General features: G+C 53.1%; 1 protein-coding gene across 1 annotated transcript in view; it reads left to right on the plus strand.

Annotated features, from left to right (window-relative positions):
* Window positions 1–18,723, plus strand: part of TRIOBP (TRIO and F-actin binding protein) — a gene marked incomplete at its 5' end in the record, with an annotated part of 57,857 nt that overhangs the window by 10,425 nt on the left and 28,709 nt on the right. Inside the window, 4 exons of the mRNA XM_079715975.1 lie at window positions 4,443–6,864; window positions 11,217–11,331; window positions 12,031–13,149; window positions 17,176–17,253. Of these exons, the coding sequence (XP_079572101.1) occupies window positions 4,443–6,864; window positions 11,217–11,331; window positions 12,031–13,149; window positions 17,176–17,253 (3,734 nt within the window). The remainder of the gene's footprint in view (window positions 1–4,442; window positions 6,865–11,216; window positions 11,332–12,030; window positions 13,150–17,175; window positions 17,254–18,723) is intronic.

Here is an 18,723-nt window from a genome sequence, read left to right on the forward strand (position 1 = left end):
CCTGTAGCATTCAATCATCAAACACATGAGCACTAACCATGTGTAAGACCTGATGCTAGATACCTTGGGCGTTCAGGAGGAGACAGACATGGTCCCTGCCCCGAAAAGCTCATCATCTAGTAAAGCAAACAGATGGGAGATGACAAATAGCAGCTCAGGACAGAGGAAGGGCAGAAACAGCTGTGCGGGGTTGTGAGAAGGGCTGGGGGTGAGGGTCTGGGTGGGTCCGGGGTCCGGGGAGAAAGAGCTTCATTCCAGCCAAGGAAGGACTACTCAGAGGAACACCTTTTGGACGTGGCACTGTAGCTGAGGAAACAGCTGGGTAAAGGCATGGAGGTGTGAAAAGGGAGTATCCTGGTATGCACAGCTTTAGCAGAGATGGTGGTATATAGCTGGGCCAGACCATGCAGGGCCTCAAGAGTCTAGCCAAGGAGTCTGGACTTTCTTTTGTAAGTAGCAGGGAGCCGCAGGAGGTTTTTGCGAAGGGGAGTGATGTAATTGGTCCTGTGCCTTAAGAATTTCACTAGGGCAAGGTGTGAAGGATGAATTGAAGCAGGGCGAGGCAGAGGAGACTTCTGCAGTTTAAGAGACTGTTGCAGCCACTGTAGTGAGAACTGGTTTAGGCATGAATCACCGGCTGATGCTAAATTCCTGGGTGAAGGGTTGTCGGGGAACAGTCTATTCACACGGTCTCAGAGTATCGCCCCTCAGATTACATATCGATTACAGAGGGAAAAGGCACCCTTAGGATGGGAAGATCTGGCAGACACCGCCTTAACCAAGTGGCCGCTCAGCATCCCAGCATGGGGCAAACTGGCTAGGTGCCCCCATGTGTTGCACGGGGGAGGACATGGCATCTTTTCCAAGTCCAAGGGAGTGGGAACTGATTTTTGGACAATTAGGCAGCAGGCTGTGAGAGCAAGTGGCCAGTGGACAGGGAGGGCCTCTCTGGGGAGGCGACATTATAGCTGAGATCTAAGTTCAGAAACAGAAGGAAGAGCCAGTGCAGAGCCTTAAGGAGCGGGCAGAGGCGGCAGGTTCGAGGAGAGAAGAAAGATAGGGTGATAGGAGCATGTGGCGTGTAGGAGAAGGGGGTGCAGAGGAGAGCGGTGTTGGGAGCCACTAGCAACCTGTTCCTCCTCCAATCTGTTCTATGTCTCCACCCATCCGGAGGCTCAGTTCCCAAATCTCGTGTTATCCTGATTCTTCTTTCCTCACCCTTTATATCCAATCAGCAGCAATTCTGGTCAGCACCCCCAAAACACACCCCAAATATGTCTCCTTTTTACCATCTTTACCACTGCTCCCTGACCAAACCAGGGGTTATTGCCACAGCGCCTTCAGATCTCCTGTTTCTGCCAGGCCCCTTTAGTCCATTCTGCCCCCAGGAGCTGAGCCATCCTTTAAAAACATTCATCAGATCTTGTCAGCACCCCAGCCTCCACTGCCCTGCCCTATCAGGTCCTGGGGAGAGTGTGTATGGGAAGAAGTGCCTCCCCAGTGTGAATGGCCTGAGAGGTGGTGGGATTTTGTACTAAATCCCTGCTTTCTTGCTCTTAAACACAAGGGCCGTGGGGTGGGGGGACCCTCACTACGTGACCTGCTTGATCAAAGGCAGTCACCACTGTCCACCTGGCGGCAGGTTCCCAAATTGCAGCAGGAGGCCAAGGCCTGGGGGGAATTAGCCAAGTCCAAGATGTTGGGAATGCCTTGACATCCCTCTCGGGGCACCTCTCAGTTTGCAGACACACTCCGTGGGGCAGGCTGTGCCGAGCCTGGCTAGCTGAGGGACAAAACACAGATGCCCTAGAACATCTGCATAGCCTGCCCTGTGTGCTCACTAAGGGGGCTGCAGGAATGAAGTCAGATCCTGGGTGGGCCAGGCTCCAAGGGATGCTTGTGATGGGTGGGAAAGGGAAGAAACCGGGGCTGGGGGTGCTGACCCAGCTGTGAGCCACTGGGAGTAGTGGTAAATGCCATCTCAGCCAGTGCACATGCTCAAAGGGTGGGAAGACTCCAGGACGAGGTGCAACTCAGAGCTGGAAGGTGGTGGCACGATATTATTGCTCACTTATGGTGTGCTAGACACTTTCCTAAGCCCAGTAGACACAGTAGTAAACAAGAAGGCGAGGCCCCTACCCACAGGGAGCTGGGAGGCCGGTGGGGGCAGGCAGAGCCTTGCCAGACATGGGAAATGCCTGGATTTTATTCCAAGTGCAGATGGGAGCCCCTGAAGTTTTTGCATTTTTTTTTTAATCTTTTAGAAGAGTTGCAAGGATAGTATAGAGTTTCCATTATACCCCTTACCTGGGTTTTCCCAGTGTTGACATCTTACATAACCATAACCCAATTATCAAAATTAAGAAATTAACACTGATAACAATACTACTAACTAAACTACAGACTTTCTTTGGATTCACCATTTTTCCACAAATGTCCCTTTTATGTTGCAGGATCCAATCCAGGATCCCACATTGTGTTTAGTTACCATGTCTTCCAGTTTTCTCCCATCTGTGACAGCTTTTCGTTTCTCCTTGTAAGCAGGGGTGATCTAGCTAGATTTGCTTTTGGAAGGGATCTCCCTGGATGGGTGATGACCTTGGGCCCAGAGTGCACATTGTTGGGGGGCTATTGCAACCATCCAGGTGAGAAAGGAGGGTGGCTGAGAGCGGGGAGGTGGGAAGAGGTGGATGAGAGGAACGTGCAGATTTGGAACGTCGTGGGGCATCAGACCATCAGGCAACCACAAGGCAAATTTTTTTTTTGGCCGAATCGCCGTCTTGCGAGATCCTAGATCCCGGTCTCGGCAGTGAAAGCGCCGAGTCCCAACCCCTGGACCTCCAGGGAATTCCCAACAGCACAAATTTTAAGTGCTGCTGTGTGCGTGGTTCCAGTTCCTTGATGGGTGCTGGAAACTCAGAATTCAGTGACACCAGCTCAGAGAGTTTGGAGGAGGCAGAGATTTCAAAGTGTGAGAAGAGGGTTTCCATTTTTTTTTTTTTGGCTGCATTGCGTGGCTTGTGGGATCTCAGTTCCCCCACCAGGGACTGAGCCCTGGGCCAAGGCAGTGAAAGTGCAGAATCCCAACCACTAGGCCACCAGGCAACTCCCCAGAGAAGAGGGACTCTTAAGTGCGGCCTTTAATGAAGGCAGTCGTGGTTCCTTCAAGACAAGGCCACAATACCCGTTACTTCTCTCCTGAAGTACTAGCCCAGGGACATGCACACAGCTGGTGGCCACCACATGCTTGGTGACCAATGGACTGAGGGGGGTGTAGGGTGACACCATGATCATGGAGGCCCCTTCATGGGGATGGGAGTTGTGAGGGGGTCACTGATTAGCGAAGTTACATGAATCCCTTAGATCAGGACTTCTTAAACTGTAACGTGCATGCAAATCACCTGTGAATCTTATTAAAATGTGATTCTGATGCAGTGTACCCAGGGTGCACCTGAGATTCTGCATTTCTTAGCAAAACCTCGGGTGAGGCCAATGCTGCTGGTTCACGAAAGGAAATTTTTAGAGTGATCACACGAGTCTCACTGGAAGAGAGGGGGGAATTTCTCAGAATCCAATTGCAGGAAGTAGAACAGAAATGAAAATTTGTTGGTAGCTGCTATTTGATCTAGCTCTCCCTCTCTGGAGTCACACAGGCTATTTTCTTCTTCTTTCTTTCTTTTTTTTTTTTTAAAGGTTTTTTTATGTGGACTTTTTTTTTTTTTTTTTTTTTTTTTGCGGTACGCGGGCCTCTCACTGTTGTGGCCTCTCCCGTTGCGGAGCACAGGCTCCGGACGCACAGGCTCAGCGGCCATGGCTCACAGGCCCAGCCGCTCCGCAGCATGCAGGATCTTCCCGGACCAGGGCATGAACCCGTGTCCCCTGCATCGGCAGGCGGACTCCCAACCACTGCGCCACCAGGGAAGAACAATGTGGACTATTTTTAAAGTCTTTATTGAATTTGTTATAATGTTGCTTCTGTTTTATGTTTTGGTTTTTTGGCCGCAAAGCATGTGGGATCTTAGCTCCCCGACCAGGGATTGAACCTGCACCCGCTGCATTGGAAGGCGAAGTCTTAACCACTGGACGGCCAGGGAAGTCCCTCACAGACTATTTTCAAAACTGCTCTTTACGAGTTTGCCTCTTTTCTGACTTGTTCGTGGACCCCCAGACTATGTGACCTTCAGCTCTGGAGCCCATCCCACTTTGACTGAGTCATCCGGGTTTTCATTTTCAAATTCCTGACCTCAGCTTGAGAGCGGCATCTAAGCCCTCCTCCAATCTGTTGCTCAGAGGGGTGGAGTTGTGTGATAGGGACAGTGGGTCCTCTAAGGACACAGTGTGGGGTCTGCCCCAATCATCTGTCCCAGGGGACAAAGAAAGGTAGGCTGTGGGAGCTGCCTAGACCTCTGCCCTTACCTTGAACCTGCCTCTTCTCTCTCTAGGCTCTGGTGGTGGGAACCGAAGCGCCGGACAGCACTGGGCGAAGCTCCGGGGAGAAAGCGGGTACTTCTTGGAGCGGCACCGGTCAGTGCTGACCCCGGCCTCTCCCGTGACACCACAGAGCGGTCCTCGAAGTGCCACCCCTCAGGCTTCCTCTCTCCATCGCTCTGCTTCCACACAACTTGATACCTCCCGAGCCTCCTCTCCCCCACGAATTGCCCAACGGGACAACCCCAGAACCTCGTCCACCCAGCAGGACACCCCCAGAGCCTCCTCTCCCCACCGAATTGCCCAACGGGACAACCCCAGAACCTCATCCACCCAGCAGGACACCCCCAGGACCTCTTCCACACAGCGGAACACCCCCAGAGCATCCTCTCCCTCAAGAGTCGCCCAGCGGGACAACCCCAGAACCTCGTCCACCCAACAGGACACACCCAAGACCTCTTCCACACAACGGAACACCCCCAGAGCATCCTCTCCCTCAAGAGTTGCCCAACGGGACAACCCCAGAACCTCGTCCACCCAACAGGACACCCCCAAGACCTCTTCCACACAGCGGAACACCCCCAGAGCATCCTCTCCCTCAAGAGTCACCCAACGGGACAACCCCAGAACCTCGTCCACCCAACAGGACACTCCCAAGACCTCTTCCACACAGCGGAACACACCCAGAGCATCCTCTCCCTCAAGAGTCGCCCAACGGGACAACCCCAGAACCTCGTCCACCCAACAGGACACCCCTAAGACCTCTTCCACACAGCGGAACACCCCCAGAGCATCCTCTCCCTCAAGAGTCGCCCAACGGGACAGCCCCAGAACCTCATCCACCCAACGAAATAATCCTCAAGTTTCCTTTCCCCCCAGAGCCACCCAACAAGACAACTCCAGAGCCTCTTCTACCCAACAGGACAGCCCTCAAGCTCCTGTCCCTGCTTGTACTCCCCAGTGGGACAACCCCAGACCTTCTTGTATTCAACAGAACACTCCCAGGACCTCTTCTACCCAAAAGGACAACCCCAAAACCTCTTGTGCTCAACGGGACAATCCCAAATCCTCTTCCTCACGGCGGGAAAACCCCGGAAGCCCCTCCTCTCAGGGCTGCACCCAGCGGGACAACCCCAGACCTTCCTCTCCCCATCGTTCCTCTCAGCGGAGCAATCCCAGGAATTCCTCTCCCCATCGTACTAACAAAGACATTCCATGGGCCTCCTTTCCCCTCCGGCCAACCCAGGGTGATGGCCCCCGAACCTCTTCCCCATCTCGCTCCAAGCAAAGTGAGGTTCCCTGGGCATCCATTGCCCTCCGGCCAACCCAAAGCGACAGGCCTCAGACCTCATCTCCCATCAGACCAGCTCAGCGTGACTCACCCCAGCCCTCCTCCAACCCCACCCAGCACAACTCACCATCCCGGGCCACTTCCTCCTCCCACCCCTCAGGCCACCACAGTGCCTCCCGGACCTCCTCGCCTCTGCACCCTGCTACCCGCGGTGCACCCCAGACCTCTCCGGAGCCCTCCCAGCCTCCCTGCGCTGTGTGCATTGGGCACCGGGATGCCCCTCGAGCCTCCTCGCCTCCTCGCTATTTGCAGCATGACCCCTTTCCCTTCTTCCCAGACCCCCACGCATCTGAGAGTGAATCGCCCCACCATGACCCCCCCTATATGCCCCCAGCCGTATGCATTGGACACCGGGATGCCCCTCGGGCTTCCTCACCCCCCCGCCACACCCAATTTGACCCCTTTCCCTTCCTCCCAGACACGTCAGATGCTGAGAACCAGTCCCCCCAGCACGAGCCGCCTCAGTTCCCCCCATCTGTGTGTATCGGGTACCGCGATGCACCCCGGGCCTCCTCCCCGCCGCGCCAAGCCCCAGAGCCCTCCCTCTTGTTCCAGGATCTCCCCAGGGCCAGCACCGAGAGCCTTGTCCCCTCCAATGACTCTCTGCACGAGCGCCTCCACATCCCCAGCCCTGTAATCATTGGGCACCGCGATGCACCCTCCTTCTCGTCCCCGCCCCGCCAGGCCCCCGAGCCCTCCCTCTTCTTCCAGGACCCCACTGGGACTAGTATGGAGAGCCTGGCCCCCTCCACCGACTCTCTGCGTGGCTCCCCAGCACTGCCCCCTCACGTGTGCATAGGGCACCGGGATGCCCCTCGAGCCTCCTCTCCACCCCGCCACCCGCCCAGTGACCTAGCGCTCCTGGCACCCTCACCTCCACCAGGCAGCTCGGGGGGCTCCCGGGGCTCGGCGCCCCCGGGTGAGACCAGGCACAACTTGGAGAGGGAGGAATACACCGTGCTGGCCGACCTACCCCCACCCAGGAGGCTGGCGCAGAGGGAGCCAGGGCCCCAGTGCAGCAACGGGGGCCGCAACCGCAGCCCTGGCCGCGCAGAGGTGGAGCGCCTCTTCGGGCAAGAGCGCAGGTGAGCCCAGGGCCGGGGCAGCCAGGTGGGCTGGGGCGGAGGCTCGGCGGCGGCAGGACAGGTGGAAGGTTCACAGGCTTAGGTTCCAAACCAGGAAAGGGTTTAGACCCCCACCCTGCTGCTTACTGGCTATGTGACCTTAGGCAAATCACTTCACCTCTCTGTTTCCACACCTTAGGAGTTGTTTTTGGCAATTAAGTGATATTGTGCATAGCCTAGTGGGTAAGAGCGAAGACCAGGGTCAGGCAGGCTGAGTTCAAATCCTCGGTCAACGCCATTTGCCAACTGGTGTGATGTGGTAAAGTGATTTAACCTACCTGAGCCTCAGTTTCCTCATCTGTAAAATTAGAACATTAGTACATTAATTTAAATGAGGTTAAATTCTCAAACCCTTTGTTTGATCCAGAGTCACAGGTTTATTTATTTATTTTTTACACCTTATGTGAGGGAGAAGAAAGTGTCCCAGATTTTTTTCTGCCTTAAAGAAGAAAACTCACAGGTCCCATGCATTTCAGAAAACAGAGATGTCAATTTAAAACGTATGGCCAGAGCCACATACTTTAAATAAGAGAACCCACAGGATGACAGACTTTTTATAGAGGTTAAATGTTCCTTTCCTGGGACACAGCGACAGCACCTGAAGTCCAGGAATCCCACAAGTCTCCTTGGTCAGTGGCTCCATTCATGTGGGTGTTTACAACCCAGCAGAACGTCTGCTTTTCTCCAGTCTTGGGGAGGAGAAATGTTTCCTCCAGGTCCGGCTGAGATTTCTTTCTCCAGCAGTTCCAGCCTCAGAGTCTTTAAGGATCAGGGCTGAAATTCTATTCGTTAAGTTCAAGAGAACAACAAAACATAGGTCTGAAAGTCTCAAAACTTTCACTGTAGAATTCAATAAATTATAGCATATTTACTGAGGCTGAGGTGTACAACCATCACCAAAACGTAATTTTAGAACATTTCCACCACCCTAAGGAGTGGGTAATATTTTGCATCCACAATTCCTCTCTTTGTTGTCCCTTAGACAACATTTTCTCTTAGATTTGAATCTGCATGAGAAACCTTATCTCTTATTCTTCAAATTTCCTTTTCCAGTAAATTTTATCCATTTAAAACCCAGGCGACAACGTTTGTGGGCTCCAGCGTTAGTGTAATTCTTTCTTTGGCCTCTTAAAAAAAATACTTCCGTTTTTTGGGTTTTTTTTTTTTTTTTTTTTTGCGGTATGTGGGCCTCTCGCTGTTGTGGCCTCTCCCGTTGCGGAGCACAGGCTCCGGACGCGCAGGCTCAACGGCCATGGCTCACGGGCCCAGCCGCTCCGCGGCATGTGGGATCTTCCCAGACCGGGGCACGAACCCGTGTCCCCTGCATCGGCAGGCGGACTCTCAACCACTGCGCCACCAGGGAAGCCTTACTTTCGTTTTTTTAGAGCAGTTTTTCGTTCACAACAAAATTGAGCGGAAAGTACAGAGATTTCCCGTATACGCCCTGTTCCTACACGTGCACAGCTACCCCACTATCAACATCCCCTGCCAGAGTGGTCCACTTGTTACAATCCATAAACTTACACTGACACGTTATCACCCAAAGTCCATAGTTCACATTAGGGTTCACTCTTGGTGATGTACATTCTGAGTTCAGACAAATGTATAATGACGTGTGTTTACCATCAGAGTATCACACAGAATAGTCTCACTACCCTGAAAACCTCCTTTGTCTTTGGCCTTTTATGATGACTATTTTTGGTCTGATGTCAATTTGCATACCTTTGACCTTACCTGATAACTCAGCAGGTCTTTGAACCAAAGTTAAATTTTCTTTCCTTCTTTTTTTTTTCTTACCGTGATTAACTTTTAGAGAGATAAAGCGTTTATAGTAGAGGTCTGGAATATTTATACTTTTATTAATCGTTTAATTGTCTTTACACAGATACTTCTATTCATTTTATTTTGCTCTCTTTGAAGTAGATTTACCTTTTTTTTAAAGCTTTATTGAGGTATGATTGATATATAAAAATTGCATATTTAGCATATATATTTTGGTGAAGTAGATTATTTACTTTTAACCAAGGTTTTACGACTCTACTGAGTAATTAAAATTTTCCCTCTTGTATGGCATTTTTTTCCAAGTAGAAAACCATTCGTCCTCTGAAGATAAAATTTTTAAACCTATTTAAATATCTCTAAGGGACAGACTGAAATTTATGAGTGGGTGGCTATAGAGCTGTACTCTTATTTTCTCCCATTCATTCATTCAACATGTATTTATTGAGCATCTACTCTGCTGTTCAAGCATTGTTCTAACTGAGGCTGGAAATTTTTTCTTAAAGGGCTATCACATTAAAGCATTAGGAATTTTGGCTCGATATCTTCATTCCTGTCCTCTTGATGCCTTTGGTATTTCTTGTCGTAGAATCATATAAGCATTTCCTAGTATCTTGAATTCAAAACAGAGCCTTCATGGAATTTACCTGACTTGACGGCCGTTGTCCTTTAATACCCTCTGGAGGTGGAAGAGCCCATCCAAGCTTCTTTGTCATCCTCGGTGCAGCCACACCAACCCTCAGGAACAGGTGGCCTGAGGAAATACTGTTGCTTCAGCATCAGGAGGCTGGGTCTCTGTTGAAGTCTCAGAATTTTCTTGAGTTCTTCTCTCCCCTCTCTCCATTCCACATGGGGGAACCTTCTCAGAAGGAATGCTCATTTAACAAGCTGGAGTTTATATGGAAAATGCATTCATTCGGAAGAGAACGCACGTTTGCCTCCCCACCCTGCACAGAGTAGTTTCTGCCATTATCCTCCCCACCTAGTCAACGCTGGGGTTTTTGCTTCGCAGAGGCTCCTACACCCTGGTTCTGAGGGAAATTCACTCTAAGGCATCAGATCTCACAGAGCAAGGAAACTCTCTCGCTTCAAATTGGATTAAAAATTGAACCTGATCATGCAGCCGTCAAACTTAGAAACAGTTACTCCAGAGCAGGGAACTTTGGTTTCCTGTGAGTCCAATGCTAAGAATGGCTAAAAAATCAAATTAGTTTATGGATCTGATTCCAATAACATTGGCAAAAGCCATAAGACAAGAACAAAGTCCAAGCCCTTAATTGTTTCACTTTCTAAAGCCTCTGTAGAGTTTCAGCCTAGTCCCCAAGCTGGAGGCAGACTGCAGGGTATGGGTCCTGGCTCAGACCTGAGGAGAGATTCTTCTTCCTGTTTCACTGGCTGGGTCAAGGTCAGCACCTGGTCATCTTTCCCAGGCTTCTGGTTTGGTTCAGCCACCAGAGACACAGCTCCATTTGTCAATTTAGATGAAGTCTGACTCTCAAACCCTCTTGCAATAAATACCCTAAATATCCAGTGGAGTGGTTAGGTCTTTTGTCTTGACCCCCTTACACAGGGGAGGGGAGAGATGTACCCAGATTCTGTTTGATGTTCCTACATTTCAACAGAGATGTCACGTTAAATATTAATAGCCATGGCTAACAATTATTAAGCAAGACAACTAGCTGGAACTAGGGACTTTCTACAGCTTAGAGGTTGTCTTTGTCGGACGTGGCAACAATGCCTGAAGTCTGGGTGTCTTAGAAATGACATTTGCATGGACGGTTTTATGTTGGCCTTTCTGGAGTTGTGGGGAAAAGAGGATGTTTCTTCCTTCTGAACTTGCTAAGAGCTCTTTAACCAACAGCTAGATGGCTGCAGCTAGTACTGAGGGGAAAAATGGGCAGCTAGTACTGAGGGGAAAAACAGGTTGGCCTGGGAAGTCCAAAATTTACCATATGGACAGAAAATGGGCAGAAAGAATGGAATATGGGGGCATATGACATTCTGCCTCTCCTGTCTCCACCTCACGGATTGCAGAAGTTGAAATGAGATAGTACAAGTGCCTGGGACACAGGAAGTGCTCCATAAATGTTTGCCATTATGATGCATGCACACTGCCTGGGACACGGTAGGTGCTCAATAGATCTTAATTCCCACAAGCACCAGTCTAGCCTTTGTCTGAGGGTGAACTGTGGGCTGCCAGTGGGGTGGCGGCCAGAAAGGAAGTACTGAGTGAGACAGGAGGCGGTCAAGGCCAAGGCTGAGCTCCCCGACCTTTGCCCACCCCTTTTCTCATTTCATCTTCACAACAGCCCCATGAGGCGGGTAGAATAGGGCAGTGTCGACTATCCCCATTTTGCAGAAGGGGAAACTGAGGCCCTGAAAGGATCCTCCCTCACTTAAGGCCCTTCAACGAGCTTGTGGTGGGTCCCTGGATCTGCTACGTCTCTTCCACTGGGGGTGGGAGTAGAGGAGCTGGGGTGCCGGGAGTGGGACAGTCCCAAGGGCCCTCAGAGGGGCGGTGCGTTTGCTCATAGGAAGTCCGAGGCACCGGGGGCCTTCCAGACCCGGGATGAGGGGCGGTCGCAGCGGCCCAGCCAAGTTCAGAGCCAACCTCTCCGAAGACAGTCCAGCCCTGCCCTCAGCAGGGAGGTGAGCACTGCCAGCCTGCCCGGGGCCCCTGCACCCCCAAGGGGTGAGCCACAGCTTCTTCCCTCCCCCAGATGCTGGGCGAGGGTCCTGGGAAGGGAGGTTCTTTACGAAAGGGTCAGAGTCCCAATCGTGGGCGTCCAGCTCCTCCCTCTCCCAAAGAGCCAGCAAGATTGAGCCAGACCCCGATCAGTCCATCTTGAAGATGGCCCTTCCATGCTGTCCCTGTCCTTCATTAGGCACCTGCCATCTTGAGACGTTTTCAGGGAAAACCTCCCCATACGTCAGTCCAGCTCTAAGGGCTGTCTCTTCCAGGGTGGGGATTGGTATTTTTAAAGAAACTCTTAGATGGCAGGGCCCAACCCAGTGAATGGAGTATTGGTGGTGGAAATTCCGGCACCTGATAGCCCAGGTTGGAATCAATATCTTGGGGGGGGGGGGGGGGGAGTCCGGAAAGTGAGCAGCCGTTTGCAGATCTTTTTCTGGAACTGAGGAAGGTGGGTGAGAGGGAAGGGCTGACACCCCCAGGGAGGGAAGCCAGAGACCCTAGGTACTTTTTGACCTGCTTTAATCCAGCCTCCTGTGAGGACAGAGCTTGCAACTCCCTGAAGCCTGGCTAAGACCCCAGTTTCCTGTCCTCCTAGACAGACACCACCCAGTCAAGGTCCTGGAGCCTCACCCACTCCCTCACCTCATCCTCAGGTAACCAAGCCCCTCGCGAAGCAGGCAGAACCGGCCCGGCGGAGCCGAGCAGAGCCCCCTCATCCCAGGAGCCCCGAGAGGCGGCCTGAGGGGGAACGGCGGCTCCAGGGGTCCTCGCCACCCCCGAGGACGTCAGCCAGGACTCCTGAGAGGGAGCAGCGGACAGAGAGACCTCTGGAAAGTGGCCGGGCGGGCCCAAGACAGCCTCTGGGAGGGTGGCAGAGTCAGGAGGGGCCGCCAGGATCCGGGGACCCACACGGACACCTGGAGAGAGGCTGGGGCAGGCAGGAGGAGGGCCCAGGCCTGGGGGGCTGGCTAGGACTTGGGGGGCCCAGGCGGGGGGCTGCCAGAGCCCCAGAGGAAACATGGAGGGGCCCTCCCGGGGAGTCTGAGGAGAGCTGGAAGCTGCCCCACAGGGGGCAGGCAGAGGCCTGGGAGGAACCCCCCAGTGGTGGGCCATGGGAGCCCCCTGACAGGCCAGCTCAGCGGGGCTGGGGCAGCCTGCAGGAGCTGTCCAGTCCTCACCAGCCTATGAGGCCCCCAGAGGACTCCAGGGCAGGCCCAGGAGAGTTCTTGAAACCCCGGAGACCTGAGACATCCCCTGCCATGGGCTGGGGGGCTGAGGGAGCCTGTCCACACCTGCATGGCCCTGAGAGGCAACCCGTGCTTAACTGGAGGGACCTGGTGGGCCTCCTCGGGGCACCCAGAGAGGGGGCCTGGACCCACTCGGGGGAGCCGACGCTCGCCTCCGCTCTTCCGAGGCTGGACTGGGAAGGCCTCCTGGAGCTCCTGCAGGCCCAGCTGCCCCGCCGGGACTCGGCTGGACACTGGGGTGGGCCGGGCACAATTTCCCCAGGCACGAAGGGTACTCTGGAGCTGGAGTCAGAGCAACACACTCAGTCTGAAGGAGGGGCAGGAGCTACTCTGGTCAATGGATACAGCCCTGGGCAGTGGCCCCAGAGCTCCGCCCAGCCGCCCAGCCCTGCCAGCATCTCCACCCAGTGGCCAAAGACCAAAGTGACAAGTGGACCAGAGACCTCAACTATGGCTGGTCTGGAGGAGACAGGCCAGCTGAGGGGCAGGAGCCCTGCAGAGGGCCCCAGCTCGCTACAATGGGAGGTAAGTCAGTCTCACTTCTGAGGGGCAGCCTGAAAGTCAGTCCCACCCCACACAAGTGTCCCGACAGGCCTCCCCTCAGCTCCTGCACACAGTCTTCCTGACCAAAAGCTTTCCCTAGCACAAACTGCACAGTGATAATGAGAGCACTTTTTTTGAGCATCTACTGTGTGCTAAGCCTTGGTCTGAATGTTTTATGGTATTTTCCTCATTTAATCTCCACAGCAGTCTGATGAGAAAGGCACTACTTATTTACAGACAAGGAAACTGAGACACAGAGAGGTTAAGCCACTCACCCAAGATCACACAGCTAGTCAGGGCCAGGGTAGGGGTGGACCCCAGGTCTGCTCTGTGCAGATCACCCTGAGGCCTCAAGCAAGATGCACTGGCCAGGCCCTTCTCCCCTCCTGGCCCTACAATACTTGGTTTGTGTTGCCTCTGGTGGCTTCTACCTGGCCCTGTCTGGGACTGCAGCCAGTGTGGTTGTGTCCCCTCCCCACTGCTGTATTCCAAGTTCCTTAAAGTCCAGGAGTGAAGCTTGACAGCTTCACTTACCTTTCTCTGGCCCATACAGCTCCTCTCAGGCACAGAGAAGGGGTTGCATAAATGCTCACTGGGCTGAGCTGGCTGCTGAGACAGCTGCTTAAATGGGGGCCTATATGTAAAGTAGGCCCAGTGCCTGGCACATAGTAGGTGCTCACCAAATCTCTTCCTGTCTCTTTGGCCCAGGGGCAGGGTCACAGAGTCAGTGGTGCTCTGGTGCTGCCCAGAGCATTTATCTGAAGATGGTCAGTGGGAAGGGTCCTGGAGGCCAGAACCCTGCAACCTGGCCTCAGCTCACCAGGAATGCAGCAGGTGGTTTTGGACACCCAGACCCTCTTGGTCCTGGTCTTCCTCTGTAAAACGGGACCAACTACTTCCCTGACAGGCATTACTGGGGTGATGCGGCAGCTCCTGCTCATTCATCCAGACCCTCCTCATCTCCACAATGTGCAGCCCAGTATTGCCTCCCCCACGGATGACAGGGGAGGGCCTATGGTGTGCCGGGCCCTGGCCTTGGGGCTTCACATGCTTTGCCACATGTGCCTCAGCTAGATACGAGGCCCAGACTCATTCAGCATTTGCTGGGGGTCACACACGTGTAAGTCGAGAGAAATGAGATCTAAGTATTGATTCCAAAGCCCGAGTTTTTACTTTTTAAAATTTTATTGAAGTATAGTTGATTTACAATGTTGTGTTAATTTCTGCTGTACAGCAAAATGACTCAGCTATACATATATATACTTTTTCATATTCTTTTCCATTATGGTTTATCATAGGATATTGAATATATTTCCCTGTGCTATACAGTAGGACCTTGTTGCTTACCCATGCTATATATACTAGTTTGCATCTGCTAATCCCAAACTCCCAATCCTTCCCTCCCCACCTCCCTTTCCCCTTGGCAACCACAAGTCATGTCTGTAGGTCTGTTTCTGTTATGTAGATATGTTCATTTGTGTCATATTTTAGATTCCACGTATAAGTGACATCATGGTATTTGTCTTTCTTTCTGACTTACTTCATTTTGTATGATAATCTCTAGGTCCATCCATGTTGCTGCAAATGGCATTATTTCATTCTTTTTTGTGGCTGAGTAGTATTCCAGTGTGTGTGTGTGTGTGTGTGTGTGTGTGTGTGTGTGTACACCACATCATGTATATACACCACATCTTTTTTATCTATTCATCTGTTGATGGACATTTAGGTTGTTTCCATGTCTTGGAAAAGCCCAAGCTTTTTTTTTTTTTTTTTTTTTGCGGTACGTGGGCCTCTCACTGTTGTGGCCTCTCCCCCGTTGCGGAGCACAGGCTCTAGACACGCAGGCTCAGCGGCCATGGCTCACGGGCCTAGCCGCTCCACGGCATGTGGGATCTTCCCAGACCAGGGCACGTACCCGTGTCCCCTGCATCGGCAGGCGGACTCTCAACCACTCCGCCACCAGGGAAGCCCAAGCCCAAGCCCAAGCTTTTAACCACTATTCTGTGGAGCCTCTGAGCCCATGGAAGGACTAGGGAGCCCCCTTCCCTGCATTTCCCTGAGGCTGCTCTCGATTTCTCCCCTGATCAACTCAATGCACAGACACCAGAGATGCAGGGATGAGCCAGCTTGGTCCTGCCCTCAGGACCAAGAGGGGACTTGGGGCCCCACATGAGAGGTTGCTATCAGACTTGTTGCGCAGGCAGGTGGACCACAACAGGCAGCTCAAGAAGAAGATGTTGCATCCCAGTGGATGCTGGGATGCTGCAGGCTGGTCTGGTCAAAAGAGAAGAGGGAGGAAAGAGAGATTCTCTAGCTAGAGTTACTCATGGTGAGGCTCAGGGGTCCCTGGGAGGTTAGGAGATGGTGACTGGGGAGGGGCAGGAACACCAGGTGCTTCAGGCCATTTCACAGATGGCACAGCAGAGGCATTCACCAGGTCCTGCTGGGGCTCCAGCTGGTCACCTCTAGGAAATCTTTGGCATGGCATCCAAGGCCTCCTGGCCTTCCTTCCACCCCAGATTTGCCCTCTAGCTGTGCTGAGCTGGCTGCAGAGCTCTGGGAGCACATCCCCCTGCCCTTGTGCCTGCTGTTTCTGGCCTAGGAAGCTCTTCCCTTCCCTCTTCACTCACCAAACATCTGTTCATTGTTTGAGTCTTAGATCAGCTGCCCTGTTCTGAGACGCCTTCCCTGAATACTCACGCCACCCCTGGATTGGTGATGTTTCCCTTCCGGGCTTGGTAGTTCTGCTACTCTTCATCTGGTCACACTCGGTTGTCATTTTCCCTTAAAAAACATGAGCTCCATGCGAGCAGGAGCTGCACCTACTTTATCTCTGTACCTCTGGCCCCTGGCCCAGGGTCTGACACAAAGGAGGAGATGAGCTCAGTGGCTGGTTGACCAGTGAATACATGGATCCTTGAGGGCTTGCAAGAAACAGACGGAGGGTGGGTAGGGCCGTGGGTAGTTGATGGATGAATGATGGATGACAGATGTGTGAACGGGTGATGGATAGATGATATATGTTGGACAAATGAGAAACAGATGTTGGATGGATGACAGATGGGTGGATGGATGAATGGATAGACGGGTGATGAATGGAACAGATGATGGGTGCTGGATAGATAGATAGATGTTGCATGGATGGGTAAATGTTGTGGAATATGGATGATGGATGGTGAATGAATGTTGGAAGGATGGGTAGACGGATGAATGAATGTTGGATGGATTGAGGAAGGATACGATACGTGGATATAGTTTGTTGTTTTGGTTTTTTTTGCGGTACACGGGCCTCTCACTGCTGCGGCCTCTCCCGTTGCGGAGCACAGGCTCTGGACGCGCAGGCTCAGCGGCCATGGCTCACGGGCCCAGCCGCTCCGCGGCATGTGGGATCTTCCCGGACCGGGGCACAAACCTGTGTCCCCTGCATCGGCAGGCGGACTCTCAACCACTGCGCCACCAGGGAAGCCCTATAGTTTTTTTTTTTTAATTAATAATTTATCTTTGGCTGCATTGGGTCTTCGCTGCTGTGCGTGGGCTTTCTCTAGTTGTGGTGAGTGGGGGCTACTCTTCATGGCGGTGTGCGGGCTTCTCATTGCGGTGGCTTCTCTTGTTGCGGAGCACAGGCTGTAGGCGCGCGGGCTCAGTAGTTGTGGCTCACAGGCTTAGTTGCTCCACGGCATGTGGGATCTTCCCGGACCAGGGATCGAACCCATGTCCCCTGCATTGGCAGGCGGATTCTTAACCACCGCACCACCAGGGAAGTCCCGTGGATACAGGATGGATGAATAGATGATGAATAAATTGAGGATGGATGTATTGGGATAATGGATGTTGGCTAGATGAGAGGATGGATGAGTGGGTGATGGATTCTGGATGCTTGGATGGATACATGGGTCTATTAATGTTGGATTCTAGATGGATGTTAGATGGATGGATGATGAATGGATGCATAAGAAGTTGGAACCTGGGGAATAATCTGACCTAAGCTGTGTTCTTTCTTATCTCCAGTTCCAATCAAAGGAGCCTGAGGAGTCAGAAGGAAGCAGAGGCCAAGACTCACTGACTGACCAGAAGCAGGCAGACTCGGTAGTTGGGTCATGGGTGTGGGCACAGAGGGAGGGGAAGGGAAGGGAAATCAGGCTGGAGGTGGGCTGAGGTCCTCAGATCAGCTCTGGGGTCATCCAGACCAAGGCTGGCTCTGCCATGGGGACATCGAGAAGAGGGGCTCTAGATGAGCTGGCAGCAGGGCCACCTCATCTGGGTGGGTGGACAGTCCTAGGGTCAGAAGCCTAGGGCTCTGCTTTCAACTTGCTAGGATGCCCTGAAAGGTCGCTGCCCTTCCCTGGGCAAATGGCAGTTTGGCCCTGATGGTCTCTGAAGGCAAGGTCCTCCTGATTCTGGAGGGCTGGCCAGGCTGGGAGAAAGGGTAGAGCTTCCAGGAGCTGGAGCCAGAGAAGCATTGAAGAGGGCCAAGGAGGTATAGAAGTCAGCTGGGCCTGGAGGAACTCCAGGGTCCTGGGGCGGGAGAGATGTGTGCAAGGGGTGGGACCCACCGAGGCCGCTCTGAGGCCTGGCTGCAGCTGGAGCACATGCTCTGCCCCGCCCCTCCCCACAGACCTGCCAAACAGACTGTTCTCATCACCCGCAGCCTCCAGAGAGGTGAGGTCAGAGCTGAGGGCCTGGGGCAGCGGGAGGCGAGGAGAACACCAGGCTGTTTGAGGCTGTGCTTTTCTAATCCTGCTGTTGTTCTGCTGTTCCCCATGCCGCTTCCTGAGAAGCCGGGTGTGACGGGGGTGGGGGGCGGGGGGTGTCTGTCTGGCAGTCTGGAGTCCCCAAATCTGGCCCTGCCGCTAGTCAGAGGTGGGGGGATTCTGCCCAACCCCTGACTGTGCAGATGAGGAAAGAAGGGGTAGGCAGTCATCTCAGATCACATAGCCGGTCGGTGGTTGGGCTCAAATTAGGACCCAGGGCTCAGGATCCCCTACCCAGCGCTCTCTCTGCTACCCCCAACGCCGCTTCCTGGCTCTGCCCTGATTGCCTGCATGGCCTCGCATAGTAGAAGCAGCATTCTAACTGCTTGGTGGGCCAGTCTTCCCATCTGTGAAATGGGAGGGGACGGGGACTGGTCACTAAAAGCACTTCCAGCTCTCACAGGGACTCCGGCAACTTTGCTCTTCCTCTTTCTGGGTTATTTCTTCATACTTTGTGGGGCCAGAGTTTTGTGAACAAAGAGGAAATATCAGCACAGGGGTCCCCCTCTAGTCTCCATGAAATTGGCCTGCCCCAGCAACCCAGAAAACCTCTCAATCCACCCCCAGGAAGCCTGGACTGGACAGAATTGATAACTGCCTCATTCATTCATTCACATACCCTTCGTGAGCACCTTCTGTATGCCTGGGTGTGGGCCAGAGGCGAAATGAAGCGCCAGCATGGAGCCCACAGTCTAGTGGTCAGGGCTGTGATGGCGATGTGGTGCAGGGTGGAGACAGTCCTGCCCCCCAAAGCCCCCTGGATCTGTGCTTTGATGCTTCATGTCCCACATCCAGAGAATCTCTG

This window comes from Hyperoodon ampullatus (genome assembly GCF_949752795.1).
Source record: "Hyperoodon ampullatus genome assembly, chromosome: 11".
In the NCBI taxonomy this organism is placed as follows: domain Eukaryota; kingdom Metazoa; phylum Chordata; class Mammalia; order Artiodactyla; family Ziphiidae; genus Hyperoodon; species Hyperoodon ampullatus.